This window comes from Chiroxiphia lanceolata, chromosome 2 (genome assembly GCF_009829145.1).
Source record: "Chiroxiphia lanceolata isolate bChiLan1 chromosome 2, bChiLan1.pri, whole genome shotgun sequence".
In the NCBI taxonomy this organism is placed as follows: Eukaryota; Metazoa; Chordata; class Aves; order Passeriformes; family Pipridae; genus Chiroxiphia; species Chiroxiphia lanceolata.
In genome coordinates, this window is record NC_045638.1 from 64,260,021 (window position 1) to 64,280,873 (window position 20,853).

General features: G+C 37.6%; 1 protein-coding gene across 3 annotated transcripts in view; it reads left to right on the top strand.

The window, feature by feature from the left end:
* Nucleotides 1-20,853, top strand: part of TDRD3 (tudor domain containing 3) — a 98,403-nt gene that overhangs the window by 64,077 nt on the left and 13,473 nt on the right. For all 3 annotated transcript variants that reach the window (XR_004355676.1, XM_032680969.1, XM_032680970.1), the window contains 2 exons: nucleotides 6,051-6,889; nucleotides 8,785-8,910. Coding sequence is in view for 2 of the 3 variants with exons in the window: in XM_032680969.1 (XP_032536860.1) it covers nucleotides 6,051-6,889; nucleotides 8,785-8,910 (965 nt within the window). In the remaining variant the exon portion in view is untranslated. The remainder of the gene's footprint in view (nucleotides 1-6,050; nucleotides 6,890-8,784; nucleotides 8,911-20,853) is intronic.

Here is a 20,853-nt window from a genome sequence, read left to right on the forward strand (position 1 = left end):
GAAGGTACTCCTGTCGACTGTTAGCAGTAGACATATGTAGTTTCACTTAGAATTAGAAAAATATTGGTCAGAAATGAAAGGCTTGTTGGGGAAATTGATCAAAATGACTCAAATATGTAATGTTACATAACCAAAGTAAGATCTCTTCGTTGATTTTCCTGCATAGTAGTACACTAAGGAGAGCCCAGGCTGGCAGGTTTTTCTCCATTTATATTCACTAAAGGCTGTACTATGCTACGTATAAAAGAAGATAGTTCTACATCTTCTGTATTTTGCAGTATTTCTGGAATCTCACTGTCCTATATGGTCTCTAAAATACTGTATTGTTTTTTAGATATTCAGAGATGGCCTTTGTATAGCAGTAGTGGTTTTAAATAAATGAGAATGTCTCTCCTGTTACATGAATGCTTGTGACCAGGAGCATATGATTACCTGGGATGGCTGTATTTATCATTATTGCAAGCGTGAAACTTCTGTACACTTCAGACAGATTGTAATCTCTTCTAAATGACTGAGAATCTATATAGAAGCCAAAAAACAGAAGGCAGTTTTGCTAAACTGAGATAAATATTTTTTAATTCTGTGCTATGCTGCATTTTTTTCAAAATCTGTTTATGTGATCTGGGGACAGAAAATGTCTGAAAAGTAAAATCTTTTCAAGTACACAGAGGATTGATTTGCTTTTCTCTATGCATCCCTCCCTATTTTTCTTCTATACTGTTTCTAATTGCACGTGAAACCTCAGTACTGTGAAGAATTTCTTACTTCTAGGTTTGCAATAACAGGAACAATTTGTGAACAGAAACTGCAGAACAGTTGTTGAATTTTTTATCTTTGATTTCGTACCTTTTCATCCTTGGATTTAGACTAAGTAGAAAAACATTTATGAATTGAAATACCTTTGTATTTTTTAGGATGTACTTCTATTCCTTTTTAGAGATAAAATAGCACATTAAATTTCTTGTTGTTTGGTGTTAGTTTTTCTTTTTTTTTAAAAAGAAATACAAATTAGTTATAAGAAAGCAAGTTGTTAGTCCTTTGCCCCCTAAGCGGTGTCTTGCAATGGTTGTTTATGTTTTATCTCCTTTTTGCCAGTTAATCAAATATTGTTTGAAGTAATTACAGCTGTTGGAAGTATTAAATACCTGACTCCATGATCTGCTAGTTCTTTCAATGTAAAACATAGCGTACAGTAAACATACATTGTGTAAGTGAAATGCAAAGAATTAAACCAAACGTATCCATAGGTTTATGCTGCATGTTTATTTATTTATTAAGTGGGAATGGTTGGTGGCACCTATGAAAATGTTTGTGTCGAAATTAAGTAGTTTAAGTTTTGGTTGGCAAGAAAATCCTCCTGACTGCAAGAGATAACACAAATAATAGACAAAATTGCTGTCGACTAGCTGCCCTTGCTTGCACTTGGATTATTTCTGCCACTGAGCACAAAAGATTTTTCCATTAATCTCCTTCTTATATTTTTCTTTTGTTATGAGGAACAATTCATCCATCTTTGCCAACTTAAATAAGTAAACACAACGTTTATCAGAGAGAACAAAACGGTACCAAGAGCTCTGACTGTAGTATTAAGGAATAATACACAATGTGCTTTATATATTCCCAAAGAAGTTAAAGGTTTAAAACAAATCAGTAATGCAATACAATATAATTAAAATATATTTATTTCATTTTGTGGTGTCACAATTGATTTGAATATCTGGGAGGGAGGGCACTTGGAAAAAAAAAGAGTCTGACTTTTTGGAGTTAGAGGAAATTTACCTTCAGAATTTACCATTTAGTAACCATGTTTTCAACAAATATGGTGTGCCCTATTGACAGGAGATCCAGATTGAACCATAGTCACATTTGTTATTCAGCTTTACTTTTAAAATGGAACTTCAGTGGTGTTAACTGTGAATATCAAGAAAATCACTTATATTTGTTGTAGTAATATGTTAGCATTGGTGACATATGTTAGGAGGCTTGTATTTTTATTTTTTCTTTAAATATAAAACAGAAAAATATAGTAAATTTCATACATTTTAAAGAATAATAAAAAAAATATTGTTTTTTTGTTCCAGTCCTTTAATTTTGTAAGTTAAAGTTTGTAGTAAATGCAACTGCAGAATGCTTTGGAATTTTTCGACCACTTCTTCATTTTCACCCTCCTCCTCAACTTGTATTTATTTTGTTTCAACAGAAACATGACCTCAGGTTCCATTTCCTCAGTGTTACTACATTTTAGAAAGACTTATATTGATATTTATCTAACTTGACAAAGCTATTGAGTAATGGGAATTTCGTTCCATGGCATGAAATGTGTGCAAATGCATCATTAATTTTCTTCTAATTATTTAATCTTTTGTCCAGTGTGAGACAGAACATGCCCTGGAGGTAGCTGTCTCCAAGATACACTTCTATGCAGTTACATAAAAATATTATTCAGCTTGAAAGGAGAAACCCAAGTCATTGCCACCAGTGTGGGAAGGGCCACAGTCTTTGAATTTAACCACATTATTAAACATGATGAAATCCACAGGAGAGAGCCACAGGAAACTGTACTCTTTAAATTCCATTGTTCATGGAGCAATGCTTTATAAACTGTGTTGACTGAGATTTCCAAGTGCAGCAGATCCTGCTGGTTTCTTGTAATCAAGAGAATGTGATTGGTTCTGTACGGTCTTCTTGCGTCATCACATACAAAAGCTAAAATGAGTAAAGTAACTGAGTGAGGATTTCAAACTGACAAATGCTAATCATCATCTTAAAGCTTCACAAAGATGACAAAAGCCTTGTCTTTAATTTTGAAGTGTATTTTTTCCCAGAACTTGTTCCCAAACCTCTGGGTACAGTGATGATGACTGGGTAAACACATCTTGCTGTTTGAAAGAAGCTTACCAAATCTTCTTGTTAAATGGCAAATTATTAATTGTTTGTTATTGCTCTGTAGGAAGCATTACTTTTCTGGGAACATTAGCTAATGATTTGTTGGAGTTGGGGCAAGAAGTAGAAGGAAGGAATAACAGTTGAAATAGGCAATCTGTGAATAGCATCCCTTGTTGCTTAACTTTTTCTCTTAAAGAAACTTTAGAATCCCTTCAGTTTTTTGGTGATCAGCACAAATACATGAAGAATCAGTACTATTCTCATCTCTAGGCTTTTTTTGTTAAATACTGTTGACGAAGTAACATTTACTGTTAGTTGGCAGTTTCCATTTGTGAATGGTTTGTGCTTGAACATTAAACAGTGGGTTAACGTCTCCTGCTCAGTCAAGGCTGTCGTGTATGACTAGTCCATGGGGAAGCTTTTAGCACAATAACTGCACCTCCGTAGAAAATATAAGTTTATTGGATTTCACATACCTTAAAGTTAGAGTAGAAAAATGTCAGGTGTTTTTTGAGCACCCTGTGTGTGTCACAGTAAAGACACCTAGAAAAAAGATGTTTGTGTTCACTGTTTTGAAATTCTCTAGTCACTTTACTTACTGTCCAACATATAGTATTATTTTAACTTTTCACTGCTATCTAAAAGAAATCTGTAACTGACGGATTCAACACACTTTCAAATCAGCTTGTTACTTTAGTATTATGATCACATTATGTTGGGTAGACAATAGCTAAAATTACTTATTATATGCTATGAAATTGAATAGAAATTTCAGTACACTTTTTCCAGTTATCGAAGAATATGTCTGTTTTGTTTTTTTCTCAAGGCTTTGACTAAAGTGAAAATCTCTATTTTAATTTTAACTCTTACCATGTATATCTAATTATGAAAAGTGATACATTTGCTGTCAGGTATCAGCATTCATTGTTTCCAGTGGTAACACGTGAACTGAAGTTCTTAGTTTTCCTTTCCCACAGGATTGTATGAGAGACTGAGTGCACAGTCTCACCATGCCCACTGGGCTCATCCAAACAATATATCCATGGCCAGATACCATGGATACACAGGCAAGGGAACAACACCTTTGCAGTCACCCACATGACACAAAATTGCTCATATAAATCACTCTATTGGGTTTGTTTTCCTTTGCTATCGCGGATCTCATACCCAGCTGCTATCATGCCTGTATTCACTTGGGTCTCTCCTGGTCCTGAGACCCTTAACCTCTGGCATCTCAGATGCCTCTTGTCCAGCTTGTTGGGTAGTACAACCTGAAGTTTGTAGAAGCGTTACACGAGTGAAATTACGTAGGTCTGACCACTTTGAGCCCAGACCTGTGGTCTCTGTGGTAGATGACCTTCAAGACCCATGGTCTCTTCAGTATTCAGCTGCCAGGTCCTCCTTGTCCCAGTTGCCAGCTTACTCTGTCTCAAATTTGCCAGTATGTTTAAAAACACGTCCCCTCACTGTAAAACTCCAGCCCCAGGAGCTGCCGGCTCATGGGATTGGCTATGAGTTTTAGTTAAATATATAGATATATGGTTCTTTAATACTTTGAGATAGGATTAAGAGAATAGGCCACGAGCTTGTTCCCAAGGAATTTCTTCATTAATTTAGGAGAGTAAATAAGGGGACTTGGCCAAAGTTCAAAAGGACACCACACAAGCTAGACAAAATGTTCCACTACAATACTGGTTCAACATATACTATTAATCTACAACACTCAAGTCAAAATCCAGCCAATTCCACAACACTTCAATCAAGATCCAACCCCTCCAGCTCCAAACTACCCCCAAGCATCAAGAAAGGAGTAAAGAATGAGAAGCAGAGGGAGTAAGAAGAGAGAAGGAGAAGGAGACAGACTATATAGCTACCACCAAAGCCTTGTAGAAGATGAGCTTTCGCAAGTCCAAGTGTCAGGGCCATGACATGAGGCAAACACATGCCCATGGTTTTATCTGCTCTGGTCCCTATGGCCAACCCCTCCAGGGGGGTTCTGTGACCCACCAGCCACTCTGGGGTTCCAGACCAGGATGAGGGGCAGTGTCCTCACTGTCCCTGCCAATCTGAGCCTGGCTTAGGAGCTGCAGGAGGTGTGGTGTGTTATAGTCTTCCCAGGCAGTTTGTGGCTGACAGCTACTCCGGGGCTTCCTTGTGTGGGCTCCTGGGGTCTACCATGAGGGTTACAATGTCACCCCAGCTCCCTGAGGTTTGACCCATCCCTTCCCCCTCCACACACACACACACACACTCCCCGCAAGTTGGTTCTGACCCAGTAATAACTGGTCTGGTGCCTAACACTCACACACACGATAGAGAACTTAGAATTTAATAAGGAGAAGAGACAGGTTACAGTGATCACTTGCAGGAGTGTATTGACTGAGAGCCTACTTACTTGCAGCTCTCCTGTTTAATCTCATTTCTTCTTTATTTTCTCGCACTTATTTCTCCTGGTTTCATCTCTCTGCTCCTTCAGCTTTTCACCTAAAGAACCCATTAAAAATTCCAAGGCTGCCTAAACCCCCCCATATTTCCATGAAAAGTTTCACAGATACCCATAGTTACCTTCCTCTCCAGCAGGCATTCTCATCAGTTGGAGTTCTGGTTGAAGCTCTTGAAGGTAATCCTTGAGCAGTTCCTGTTACAGCTCATTGATCAGAGTCTCCAGAATTCTGGACTCTGTTGCTACTCCTGTTATCTCCATTTTGGCAGCTTTGTTCGTTTTACCACTTCTATTTCTTGCCTTTATCTTTTATACTGAATAGCTGTTAGCAACTTATTTTTACAGAAAGTTTCAATTCAGATTAGAAGGATTCCTTTTTTTCCTCCTCATTTTCTTCCCTCTTCCTTTCTCCATTTTGGAATTCTGCTTTTCTGTCTTAAGTGGCTCTTATTCAAGTGAGTTGTTGATGTTTTAGAGAGGAATGAGTAAACTTCTGGAAATGCCTGGCTTTTCTCATTCTAGTAGGTGGTTTGGTTTTAAGTGCAGCCCACAGTAGTGTGTATTTTCCAGTGACTGGGAATTACAGTTCATATGTGTCTGCTAAATTTTCTGTGTCAGAAATACTGCATACATTTCTAAAGGATACTGTTGCTTTATCAGAATCTGAAACACTACATCTAAAATATGTTCATTAACAATGAAATAATTTTTTTCTTTCTAGAACCAAAATTACAATTTCAACCACCACATCAAGTACAGCACAAAGTTATGAATACAGAACAGAATGGCATCAAAGAGAATCATTCAAGACACATTTCACGCAATGACACGAGACAACTGAGGAATGAGAAACCCCCTCGTTTTCAAAGGGATTTTCAGAATTCAAGACAGGCTTTGGAAAGTAGTGGGTTACCAAGAAACAGAGGTCCTGAAAGGCACAGCTCTTTAGAACATTGGACAGATGAAAAAAATAAAAGTGACAGACATTTTCCTAGAAATGATAGGCCAAAGGATTTGAGTTATCCCATAACCACTCACCAGAGTGATATTACTTTCAAGAAAAGAGATAACAATATGCAAAACAGAATAGGAAAAGGCATGTCTTTCACAGAATTCAAGGAAAACTCTGCTGCTCAAGATACTACAGACAACAATAACCAGAAACGTGGGAAAAGGGAAAACCAAACACACAATTCTGAAAATTTTTGTGATAGGAAGGCACGAACAATAAGTGGTGAAGCCTTTATGGTAAAAAGTGAACAACATTTTGGTGTTAATAATGACTACCAAAATCCCAGCAGGACTGATAATTTTAATACTGTACCAAATGGAGATACTGAGCATCATCAGAAAGGAAGACGAGTAGGACCTGTCAAATCATCAGGACCCACTACGATCCCATCTTTTGATGATAAAATGTTGTATTACAACACCGGTCCCAAAAGAAGAACTGGTCCCATAAAACCAGAGAAAATACTAGAACCATCTATTCACATGGAGTATGGAAAAAGTTGGAGACCAGGGGATGAATGTTTTGCTCTTTATTGGGAAGACAACAAGGTATGCCTTTGCCAAATGAGAATTACCTCAAATTATACCACTAATGTTTTCTTACACACTTGTAGGAGATATTTAGCACACTGCTACAGAGACATTGTTTGTAGGTGTGCAGTTTGCTTCTTGGATAGCTCCGTGGTCTATTTTTTATATTTGCGAGATATGTCACTTATATTCATTTTTTTAAATGCTAAAATCAAGTCCTTTCTCTCATTTAGGTGGAGTTTAGGAAGACTAAGCTCCTCACTGAAGCATTTTACTTAAGTGCCAAGTATTTGAAGGGATGAATATGGATCTAGGTGCTCATGTTCTTTGCCAAGGAACAAAAATAGTCTTGAATGGTAGATGTGTAATGCCTTTTTCTGGAAAAAGTCAACATGCAACCTTTAGTAGCTCAAAGGAAGCTCAGAGTCTGCAGGAATGGGGCTGTTTGAAAAAACTCCCTCTTTTAATTTCAGTCATAACAGAAAGGAAGGCTTAATTTTGATTAGCACTAGTAGACTATTAGCTGAGGAATTTGTGGAACAAATGATTTATGCTGCATGATAATTTTGTTTTACTGATATTTTAAAAGTTTGAATACTTCCTTTTTAGCTATTTTTCCCATTAATAAGATTTCTCTTGCAGCAGGACACTTTGCTTTCTTCTTTGCTAAAAGAGTTTTAGACTGTTTTGTTTGATTTGTCATTATCTGTTCAGGAGTTCTCTGTCATTCTTCTTGGGCAGTTTCTTTAGTTTTTGACTCTTTCTGATAATCTGAGAAGGGAACTACCTTAAATATTGTTGTTCTTTGAGTAGGTCCTATTCACACTTTTTTTGGTCTTTTTTTTTTTTTTACAGTCTATTTTTTATGTTATTTATTATAAGTGGTTTTCCTTCTTTTGGTCCACCTAAGCTCAGCTTATGACTTTTTTCTCTCCTTTTCTTGTATAATTAAAACAAATGATAAGCCATACAAGTTTTTTGGTAGTGTCAACATATAGTGAGTTGACTCTCTTAAATAGGAATTTGTAGCTTGAGTGGATGAATTAGTGTGAAGTATAATGGCATATTGTTGAATTGTTTCCTATTTTGAGAAGCATACTTGCATTACTGTGAGATGAGTTTTTTAAATTCTGGAAAGTAAAAACTTGCAAAATAAATACGTACGAGGTTATCCCAGACTGTTGTCTGAAGAGTATTCAGCACATTAGAAGGAGTGTTGTGGGCAGTAATTAATTTCCTGGTATTTACAATAATTGCTGCTACTCACATTTAGGGCAATTTTGATATATGATGATACAATACAGTACTAAGCTTAACCATGTTAGGGGGCAGTCATTTCTTTGTGTTCACTAAGATAGAAGTGATTGAATATCTTCAAGAAAGCTATATTTGCATAAGTGTAAAAAAATCAAGTTTCATGTTTAGAAAAAGTACTTTTTGAAGGGGCAGTTTTATAATATTTTTGTCGTATTTTATTATGTGATAAGTATGTTAGTACGTACAGTGTATATGGCTGATAAGCACTTACTGATATGTGTATTTTAAGTAAACATCTTACAGTAACACTTCTCTCTATACAGCAGTATTTGTGTTAGTGATGGATTTGTTCAGAGAAATGAAAACAAGTCTTTTAAATGTTCAGTCTACTTTGATAAGCTGCATATTTTCTCAAGGAGTATTCTAAATACATTCTACCATACCCTTGCAGTCTACCTTGTGGAAGTTTTAAGATACCTGGTTTAATATCTGGTACAAATTTAATTCAAAACATAATACTGTCTAAGACTAAGTATATATATATACACAGAGACATACATATATATGTATATGAAAAGGTAATTGAAAAGGTAATTGTTGGCTGTTTGTGGTATTTCTAATAATATTTTATGACCTTTGAAAATTTCTCTTTTAAGTTCTACCGGGCAGAAATTGAAGCTCTCCATTCTTCTGGGACAACTGCAGTTGTTAAATTCAGTGATTATGGAAATTATGAAGAGGTACTTCTCAGCAACATCAGGCCTGTTCATGCAGACACATGGGTATGTCATAACAAATTGTATTAAAAATATAAACTACCTAGTCTGTACGAAGTATGTAACTCTTTAGAAATTAATGCCTACTCATGCAAAGAATGCTACTTGCATGTGTAGAGAAATAGTTACGTGAATACATGAACAAAATCTCAAATTTTAGTTGTCTATATAAAACTTCGTAGAAGTGTATTATGATGTGGTATTCTTCCTGTATAATAAATAAATTTCAATTGTATTGTTTGAAAATGAATAATTGATCTGTCAGCCAAACAGTTTTGTGCATGTTTTTTTCTCTTAAAAGTTGTTACTTTATTCAACCCAGTTTTCTGTTTTATTTCATGTACATTGTATGTTGTTCTGTAAAGGTTAGGAAGTAGTCTTTTAAAATACATGTTCTGAAGCTTTTCACTATGTGTGTATGTATGACAAAAAATAGACATCTGTATCACTTTATTTTGTATCATGGTTTTATTCTTGTTTCAATGATTTCTTCTTTGCCAAATATTGTGGTAGATGTCTATGCCTCAAAATGTGTTTTACAAAGTTTAGAATGTATTAGCCTTATAGAAATTTCAAAAGGCTTTTGGAAATTTCAAAAGGCTTTATTAGTCAATGTCATGGAAACAGAGATTCATTTTGATTTAAAAAAAATATTAGGATTACACAATTCTTTGCTGTTTACTCTTATTATAAAAAACTGCACAAAAAACCCCAAACATATTTGCCTATTGATTCCTTAATGATGAGTTGACTGTGTTAATTTTAATTTCTTACCTCTTGGTCATATAGCCATGCTACTACTGCTGCAGAGGCCGAACAGTCAACTCCTGTTTCCTGCCAGTGGTCTCTTGACATGTACTGTTGTCTGTAGCTCTCAGATGCCCTAATGACCTCTGAGATTGCTTTGTTGTACTTAAAAAGATATTCAAAGTTCTTCCCAGCTGATGCATTGCTGTTTCCATTAAAATTTACCCTTTTTTCCCCTTCTTTTTGTCCTGCTAGCTGAGCTGTAAGGTGCTAGTTACTTACTGTATGATTGTACTTACTTTGACCCTTTTTCAGGGTTAATAATCAGCCTTTTCTTCATGGTTTTGACTACAATTTTGACGAGTGGCTTTTATTTTACTTTAACCCTCTGAAAGTTATCTCTCACAGTCTAAGAACTTGGACTAGTATTAAGATTAAGTTGATCCTAGTAGTGAGGTGCCAACCTGAAGCAGTGGTCATTTTCCCTGCCTCTTCTGCCTATATCTGGCCACGTGTTCTTCCTCATCCCTCTCCTCACATGTTGAGTCATCAGTCATGTAGCCACAGGATGAGTTGAATGAAATGGACCACTTTTTTGTTCCCCCCAGACTGTTTGTTTTATTTCACAGTTAATTTGTTAAAGCTGACACAAAATGGTGGGACCATGTATGGAAAGGGCATTCTGCTGCCAAGTAGTGTAATCCTAGCATCGTGCTGCATCCTGATCGAGTCATTGAGGCTTCCTCTGTTGTTACTGGGGACAAATGAAGATTTTCCAAGGACTTTCAGTCCATTTAGAAATGAAAGATACCCTTCTCAAGGTCCTTTGAATTGCATTCAAACATTCAAACAACTAGATTTTAAATAATTACACAAGATAAATAATTGCCAATCGTACATCTTCACAGTAAACAACTTTTCTATGGTTTTGATTTTTTTCTGATGAATTACTGTTTTGTTGCTAGAAGGTCCTCGCAGCTATAGGATTTTTGCTGAAGAAAGTTGGTTAGGGCCTTGCTCTTCACTTTGTGTTTGGATACTAAGTCTAGTCCTCTTTTATTTGTAGTTCTTTGTCACCCATTGGAGTCATACTCTGATACTCAGGTTTGTCTTTTAAGCTGAACACTGTTGGTCAGTTTCTTTGTCTCAGTGTTCATACTAATATATAAATGTAGATAGCATGCATAAATGCAAAATGAAGTTCTCATGCTGCTTAGTACTTAATTCTTTGACATAAGATTTAAGTAACTTTATGATATTTCCTTGTTACAAGAGAACAAAGCAAATTTTAAACTGACTTCAGTAGTTCTTTCATTGATCGATGTTGTTGTCACCAATGAACTTGCATTATTGGAAATGTTATGCTGATTTTTATTTCAGTCCTTTCAGATAATTTTCAGATAGCTAAGTAAAGCCCCCTGGGAAAATGTTTTTGCAGGTGCTGGGGTCCATCAGTGCTGGTCACTTTTTAAATGTTACCTCCTAAGGGCACAGGAGCAGGCAATTCCCAAATGTCAGAAGTCAAGCAGACAAGGCAGAAGGCCACCTTGGCTGAATAGGGACCTTCTCTTGGAAATAAGGTGAAAAAGGAAGGTATATGTCCAGCAGAAGCAAGGTCAAGTGACATGGGAAGAATTCAGAGGTGCCGCTTGCTGCTCTAGGGAGAAAATTTGTGCAGCCGAAGCTCAGCTGGAGCTGAAGGTGCCCGAAATGTGGGGGACAATAAAAAGAGTTCTTTCAAATATATTAATAGCAATAGGCAGTATAGAAATATCATAGTCCTGTTATAGGATGAGGATGGTCACCTCACAAACAGGGACAGAGACAAGGCAGAGGTGTTTAACACCTTCTTTGCCTCTGTTTCTGTTTTCAACATGGATGATGAACCAAGGGGGTCTCAGTGCCCTGAGCTGGAGGACCATGGCTATGAGAATGATCAACTCCCAGTCAACCCTGAAAATGTGTGGGATCTGCTGCTTTAGCTGGATCCCTGCAAATCTGTGGGGCCTGATGGGATTCATCCCAGAATGCTCAAAGATTTAGCTGATGTAATTGCAAACCCTCTCAATGATTTTTAGGCGGTCTTGGGAACCTGGAGAGGTCTCAGCTGACTGGAAGCTGGCAAACATCCTGATTTTCAAGGAGCAGGACCCCAGAAACTACAGGCCTATCAGTCTCACTTCAGTGCCTGGTAAAATCTTGGAAGAGATTATTCTGTGAGGTATTGAAAAACACCTAGAGGACAACACAGTCATTGGTCACAGCCAGCATGGCTTCATGAGAGGAAAGTCCTACTTGTCAAATCTGATTTCCTTCTGTGACAGGGTAACCCAGCTAGGTGATCAAGGAAAGCCAGTAGATATAATCTTTTTGTGCTTTGGCAAAGCTTTTGATACTGTCTCGCACAGTATCCTTCTGGACAAAGTGTCCAGCACACAGCTGGATAAAACATCATGAGCTGGGTGAGCAATTGGCTCATGGGTCAAGCCAATTACAGAGGGTAATGGTGAATGGGGTGACATCAGACTGGAGACCTGTCACTAGTGGGGTTCCACAGGGCTCCGTCTTAGGCCCTGTGCTCTTCAACATCTTCATAAATGACCTGGATGCAGGACTAGAAGGAGCACTGAGTTTGCCAACAACACCAAACTGGGAGGAGCCGTTGAATCCCCCAAGAACAGAAAGGCCCCTGCAAAGAGACCTTGACAGATTAGAGGACTGGGCAGTCACCAAGCATATGAAGTTCAACAAGGGAAAGTGCTGGATTCTGCACCTGGGATGAGGCAGCCCTGGGTATACATACAGACTGGGGAATGAGATGCTGGAAAGCAGTGCCACTGAAAGGAACCTCGGGGTCCTGGTCAATGGCAAGCTGATTATGAGTCAGCAGTGCCCTGGCAGCCAGGATGGCCAACTGTGTCCTGGGGGGCATCAGGCAAAGCATCACCAGCCGTCGAGGGAGGTGATTGTCCAGTTCTGCTCTGCACTGGGACGACCTCACCTGCAATATTGTGTGCCGTTTTGGGCACTACAATATCAGAAAGATCTGAAGCCATTAGAGAGAGTCCAAAGGAGGGCAATGAAGGTGGTGAAGGGCCTTGAGAGAAAGCCATATGAGGAGCGACTGAGGTTGCTTGCTCTGTTCAGCCTGGAGAAGAGGAGACTGAGGGGAGACCTCACTGCAGTTACAACTTCCTTGTGAGGGGAAGAGAAAGGGCAGGCACTGATCTCTTCTCTGTGGTGAGCAGTGACAGGACTTGAGGAAACAGCATGAGGCTGTGTCAGGGGACGTTTTAGGTTAGGTATCAGGAAAACGTTTTTCACTCAGGGTGGTTGAGCACTGGAGCAGGCTTCCCAGGGAAGTGATCACAGCACCAAGACTGTCTGAGTTCAAGACGCATTTGGACAATGCTTTCAGAGTCATGGTGTGATTCTTGATGTGGTCCTGTGCAGGGCCAGAAATTGGACTTGATGATCCTGATGGATCTCTTACAGCTCAGCATATTCTACGATTCTAAGTCTTTCTTAGCTGTCTGTATTGAAGACTTGTTATTAATGTAGAAATATATTGTATGTTAGCCCTGACGTCCTGGTATTACCAGTTTTTCAGACTCCTTTTTGAAAGACTTGTTGATACTGAGAAAAGATTTGGGAAACTGACTTATAGGCATACATTTAGTCAACTTCTTAGAATTGATTATCTTTACTGTTTGTTTCAGCACACTGTTTGGTAATCATGTGTTGAATTTAATCTTTTGTCCAACAAATAAAAACTGATGAAAATATACCACTGGGAGGAAGGGAAAAAAATGGAAAAGCCAAGTGTTGCTCAACTAGTCAGTTGAAAAAATAGCCAAAGTACCACAAGGACCTTATTTTGATGATGTGACCTATTATTTAAGCACCTAAGCTTCTGATCTGCTTTTGGCAACTTTTATAATTTTAAAAAATAGCAAATTAATGAAAATTCTTTACATTGTTAGTAGGTTTAATATAGTTTCATTTTCACTTCATCTTCTACTAGTTAACTTTCTGCTCTCTGTTCCTGCTGTCTCTCCAATACTTAACCGCACTGCATTAGTACAAGTTTTGTTGTTTTAATGGGTTTTGGGTGGTGTTTTGGTTTGGTTTGGTTTTTTGGTTAGTCGAGGGGGTTTTTTTGGTCTTTTTTTTAAAATTTGTTTTGTTTTGTCTTTTCTTGACTGTAGATTGCGTCTGCCTCATATTCTCAGGGTTTGTGCTTACCACCTTAACGAAAAAAGTGTAACTAGATGATCAAGACTCCTTGATAATTGATTGTATACTGTCCCTTACCCAGTTTGCCCAGAGTTCTTGTAAGTTTTCAGTCTCTCTGACACCTTACATGCGGCTCTTTATTCTGATGGCTAAAAGTACAGAAGATAAAGCTGAGTTTTACATTAGGTAAACCAAAAAGCTAGTGGGGAATTTTTTTCAGTAATCACATACAATACCAATATAAATATATTTAAGAACACTAAAACTGTTTATTTTTTTTCTTAGTGCCTGAAAAATATGTCTTAAGTATGCAATTCATAAATATTTTTAATAATAAAATTACATTTGGATTCCACTGTTCTAGAGTTCTTATAAGTGTCTTATATGTAACACTACAATACTGTATCCCTCTAGTTCCCTCAATGTAGCAGGGGTCACTTAATGAAAGTATTATAATCCAAATAAAAAAAAAAATCACTGAAAAGCCATTGTAGAAATAAGAACTGTTTGTTTTTTCTTGTAAAATATGTAAAATTATGCTAACAACGGAAAAGCATGGAACGTGAAGGACTTTCCTGAATCACTTAATTTGTTCTGTGGAAAAAAAAATAAAGTCAAGATAATACTTTAAACTCTTAAGTCTTAATTTTATTCTCTAATTTGTAGGATTTTTTTCCTCAATAAATTATGAAAATTTGTAGCCTAATTGTTCGTTGTGTGACATTTTTCCCTAAAGCGTAGTAAGTCCTTACTCTGTTTTCAGTCCTCTATTTCCTTAGTTTTACGATAGGCCTTTTCCCACCCCATTTACACTACAATTACCTTTTTGTTTTGTTTTGTTTGTTGTTACTGTATGAAGGAAATAAAGATCATAGTGTTCCCTATATATGTTATGTAGTTTCACCTATATATGTTATCTGATTACTCTCAAAAGAAGCTAGAATTCATATGAACTCTGCTTACAGTATTTCTAATTACTCTAAAAATTCTAATTATGAAGTTTGTAGTTTAGATTAGTTTCTTCTTTTTGTATCTCGCACTGTATTTCTGCATAAAGATGTAAGAAAGCAAAAATTATTTTTAAGGCATAAGTATTATACATATTCCTAGTTTTTCTGTAATTTGTTCTGTTCAGTGGAGACTGAAAATCCACTTTGCAGCTTTCCTCAACTCATTCCTCCAGGAATGAATGAGCTGAGGAAAGAAAATAGCAAAGGATCTTGGATTACAGTTAATTCATTCTGGCAGACATTTGAGAGCTCAGATTTGATATCTTTGTGTCTTGCACAGAGCTCTAAGAGCTTCTACATATGTTGAGTTACCTTAAAACTATAATTCAGGTCTTGCTTATACCTGTCCCCTGTTTCAGGTAAGTGAAGACTCCTGTGAGTTTTCTGAACGTGTTTGAACCTCTCTCCAGCAACGTAAATAGCAACTGAAAACTGCTAAATGGCAAAGGCTTACAGCTGCCTCTTTAAGCTGGAGAAGACTTTTGCCTATATGTTTTATGGAGGTTTTAAACCTATTCCGGTGTCTTTATTTATGACAGGCAAATACCTCCTTGAAGGATCGGGTGCCATTTCTTTATGACTCTTAAGCCTTGAAGGCCTCGGCACCACACTGTGGTCTTTTTGTGTTGTGGGTCAAGCAGGAAATCTTTCCCATTAAATAATTAAGCAGGTGCAGTAGATATATGTGTGTTGGTTGGGTCTCTTATCTAGCTTCTGTCCTCACTGACTCCACTAAAACCAAAGCTGTTAAAAGAGAATGGTACAGTCTACTTGATCAGTTCTAAGATTCCTGTAGAAAAAATGTCCCTGACTATTACATCAGAGAAGAACTTGATTCTTTGGCTTCTTTAATGTTAGGAAAATCTCTCTATTAATTTTACAGTTCATAATAATTCAGTGACTCAATTAATTAATGAAGGCTGAGTATTTTGGACTGCTCATCTTCCGTACTGGTCGTGGATGTTTATTGAAATCCATCTAAAACATTATTAGTGTGAACTTAGTTTCCACAAAAGGATATAATTTAGCTTTATGAAAGCAAATGAGATATATGCAATAATTTTGTTGGGATGTGCCTTATTTTTCATCTCATCAGTATGTTGTGATTTCAGTTGCCTTTGTCCTGCCAGGCTGAACAATTGCTTTTTGGAGTCTGTCTTAAACTTTTTTTCCCTTACCAGAGACCTTTTGTACTTAGTGGAAATATTGCCTCAAATTCCATCATGTCTTTTGCAGAGCATCATCATACATGCCTTACACACAATTAACCTTCAGGTTCTGTCAGGATAATTCTTTATGTAATTTATTTATTTCCCCAACCTTCTTTTAAGGGGCATTATTTAGGGACAAGCATTGTGGAAACCACTTATCCTGTTAATCTGCTAGTAAGTGTTTTTCTTTAGCACCTATATCCTGTGAGAAGCTACATAGTTTTTCAAACTCTAGCATGTTGTATCCACATTGGAATATAGACATGTTCACAGTTTGACTCTGAAAGTTACTAACCCTTAGCAGAAATGTAATAAGTGACATTGAAAGGTGGTTAAGGAACTGCATTTTGCTTTTTCATAAACTAAAAGCAGGCATATTTCAGTTGAGGAGGTAATTTATACTAAGTGGGCATAAAACTGGTTTTCTATTTTCTGTCTGTATCGTTAGGCATTGCAAAATATGTTTGAGTCTTCAATTTGAGCATTTTATATTCATCAGACTATGAAATTCTATTATCAAATTATCACCAGCTGTACAAGTTGGATTAGGAACACGTTCTTCTTGGAGTTTATAGTTATTGAAAATAGCTGGGAAAGTTAAAGCAGCACACTTGGAGTATTATACTTGTCCCCTCAGCCCCTTGTTATTAATTGTAATTGCACACAATGATGAATCATTATTCGGGGCTGCATGTGGGCTCCTTAGTTCGCTTATTTTGAAAGACACTGTTTCTCACTAAGTACCTTCCTTTAAAGTGACTTGCAGTTTTGAGATAGCATAGCTTAACCTGGTTTAAGTATTGTTTTTGATCCTGTTCTCATGTGATTAAAAGTTCTTCAGATTCTCATTTTGAGAATTCTGGAGTATTTATGCTTGGATTTCTCTGTATTGCGTGTGTTGGGATTGAATATGTTGAGTAAGTAAAAGAAGTTTGTTGTGTAAAACTGTCTGGACTGTTCTTCTCATCGTTCGTTTCCTGTTTCCTTCACCTTTCAGTGTTCTGAGTTTGTCCACATTTTACTGATTATTTCAAAGGATTTTAATTAAAAAGGAAATTGGAGGAATTGGTGTAGTATTCCTGACTGGTTGCTTTCTAAGCAAGAGACGTGGTACTCTTGGCTTGGTATTGCAGAAGAGAACCTATGACAAATATAATCTGTAGTGGGCTATGTGTGTATGATACCAGATCTTACTCCTGCTTGTGTATACAGTGCATGTTGAATAGACGCATTCTTTAATGCACTGAAGTTTCCTTGTACAGGGATGGTTAATATCTGGAATGCTTGAGGGATTTTTCCTTGTTTGATGACCTGCAAGTGTTATCAGTAATAATATCTGCAAAAAGAAATCTTCTGTAATGTAAAAACTAAAAGAAGAAGCTGACTCTGAAGGCATGCCTTTTTTTCAGAAAGGTGATTTGTTTTTCCTCACAAGTGTGAGAGCATAGGGAATTATTCTTTTGGTTGGGGTTTTTTTTTAAGACTGGGAGATTGAAGGAGTTGGTTTGGTTTTTGTGGGGTTTTTTTGTTTGTTTGTTTTGTTTTGGTTTTGTTTTTTGTGTTGAAGAGCTCTTTGCCAAAGGGAATGCCTTTTTCGCTAGTAAGAGTGAGAGCTGGTTAGTAAGAAAGCAATAAATGTGATAGCTATATAGAGGGTGGTTTTTCCCATGTTTTATGCATTTATTTTGTATGTCACATGTGGAAGATCAAACATGATAGGATCTTCTAACTTTATAACTTGAGACATGCTGTTATGCAGGAGGATATCAGGGACTATCTCATTGCTCAAAAAGATTGTTTCAGATTCTCCCACACTTATGAAACCCGTTTATTGGTGGTCGTTTCTTTTTATCGTGGTGTGGGTTTTTTTTAGCGGGGTTTGTTTGTTTATGTGGGGAGGGGTTGTGTTTTGTTTTGTTTTGTTTTTTGTAGTACCTAATTGGAAATGTTATTTCTGACTTCTGACTGAAAATCTTGAGAGCTTATTTCATACAGGTTCATGATGATAAAGTATTTTGCTGAAAAGGTTTATATAGTTATGTAATAGTATCCTGTTTCCTTTTTGAATTTGTTTCTGGCGGTCATCTGTTTTCTCATCTGGGCATTTTTGTTCTCTCCCTAGACTGTATTTGCTCATATAGGACTTCCAATGGCATATAGGAGCAAATGAAAGCAGTAGTGTTTAGCTATTGCAGTAATCTTTGTTCCTTTCCTGACAGAGCTCTTGCAGTGGTGTTTCAAGTAGCTATGCTGATGAGCATTCTTGAGTGCTGGGGTGGAAAGTAAAATTTTTTCAGGCTATTGGATGCAGACTTGTGAGGTTTCCCTTCTTGCTTGCATTCCTTCTTGGCACATTCCAGTCTCACTTCTTTTGCCTGTGCACATAATCGACCTCCTTTTGATGTCGGACACACATCAGGTTGTGTCAGCAATCCTCGCTGCTGGGTGTTTCAAGGTCCAGCCATTGGAAATTGCATCGTAAGTCCTAGAGTTTCATACACTGTCTGGGGAGAGAAGTTTAGTCCCCAGTGACAGAGCTGAATCTCCCACAAGTCCAGACCAGTTAAAGGAGGGAGCTACTCAACAAAGGTTCATCACTCAACCTGGAAATGGACTTCCCCCTATATCAAAGTGGGAAGTACTGTGAATGTGAGTAAATTGGTTCTGGAGAGGGGTTATTACGCAGTGTTTTTACTTTCTTACACATGGAAAATTTTGTGTTTTGTTTTTTGGGTTGTTTTTTTTTTTTACTTTGTTCCTAACTTATTACCTCATTCTGTGTAGATATAAAATTGTTGAAGATTGGATATTACAGATTTAGAATAATAGAATTGTTTGAGTTGGGAAAGACCTTTAGGATCACCCAGTCAAACCATTTACCCAGCACTGCTAAGTCCACCGCTAAACCATATCACTAAGTGCCACATCTACACATCTTTTAAATCCTTTCAGGGATGGTGACTCAACCACTTACCTGGACAGCCTGCTCCAAGGCTTGGCCTCCCTTTCTATGAAGACATTTTCTAAATATCCAATCTAAACCTCCCCTGGAACAACTTGAGGTCATTTCCTCTTGTACTATTGCTTGTCACTTAGGAGAGAGGATCGACCCCCACATTGCTACAACCTCCTTTCTAGTAGTTGTAGAGTGATCAGGTCTCCCCTGACCCTCCTTTTCTCCGGGCTAAACACCCCCAGCTCCCTCAACTGCTCCTCATAGGACTTGTGCTCCAGACCCTTCACCAGCTTCGTTGCCCTTCTCTGGACAAACTCGAGCACCTCAACGCCTTTCTTGTAGGCCCAAAACTGAACACAGGATTCAAGGTGCAGCCTCACCAGTGCTGAGTAGAGGGAGATGATCAGTGCTGTGGTCCTGCTGGCCACGTTATTTCTGATCCAAACCACGATGCCGTTGGCTTTCTTGGCTGCCTGGGCACACTGCTGGCTCATGTTCAGCCAGCTGTCAACCAGCACCTCCAGGTCCTTTTCTGCCAGGCAGCTTTCCAACCTGGCAGCTTTCCACTCTTCTCCCAACCTGTAGTGCTGTATGGGGTTGTTGTGGCCAAAGTGCAGGACGCAGCACTTGACCTCATTGAACCTAATATAATTGGCCCCAGCACATTGATCCAGACTATCCATCTGCAGAACCTTCCTACCCTCCAGCAGATCAACATTACCTCCCAAGCTGGCGTCATCTGCAAAGTGACTGATGGAGCACTCGATCCCCTAGTCCAGATCACTCATAAATATGTTAAACATAACTGGCCCCAGTACTGAGCCCTGGGGAACACCACCTGTGACCAGCCACCAACTGTTCTATCCTGTAGCAGTATAAAAGGTTCCTAATGCTTTTAAGCATATTTTGCCCATCATCATTTTTTGAACTTATTACAGAACTTGCAGGGTGACATGGTCCCTTGGTTGGTTGTTTTTTTTTTTTAAGTCATGGTTATTAACTAAAAGGTGCAATTCGGCCTATTTTATTTAAAAATGTAAAGCATATGGGATATAAATAATGTAGAGGTCCTAACTTTCAAGTTAAGATGCTCTCTCTTTTATGGGGCTGAACTGTGTTGTTTCATGGACAGTTTCCCTTAAATTTTTGTGTCTTCACTACCTGTATGCAGTTTTGTTTTGGTTTTTATTTCGGAGTTAGGATATATATCTGTTTAAAATTTTCTCTATATTTACTGAAATACCTTTTGCCATGTTTAACTTTCTAATATTTTGTGTGTGTGTGTGTGTGCAGTTATTCACAAATAAATTCACATAGGCTTTTTTTTACTGAATATACATCTCTGTGTGTGACTTTGGGAATTCATATGTCAAATCATGCCATGGGTCAGGATATGCACACATCCTTCTTTTTCACCTAAAATGTCACCAAAGCTCCGTTATTCCCTGTTTAGGTTTTGGTAGTGATTTTGTGCCCTATCAGGAAAGCATTAGATAGTTTCTCATAACATGCCTTTCTTTCTGAAATTTTTGTTGGCAGGATTTTCTGTTTACATGCTAAAATAAGTCCAGTGATACAGCAAATACTTCCCCCTCACCCCCTTCCATGGAAGAGTATAGTTTGGTTCACAAGTGCACTTAGTGCAAAGAAACTGAATTTTTCCCAAGTCTATGCAAATATTCTTTTTTGCTATATATTTAGGATAGTCTGTATTACTATCCTGTTCAAAACATTTCCACTTCCACTTTATGGCTTTCTTCTTGCTGAATTGAGAAAACCCTATGTGTCC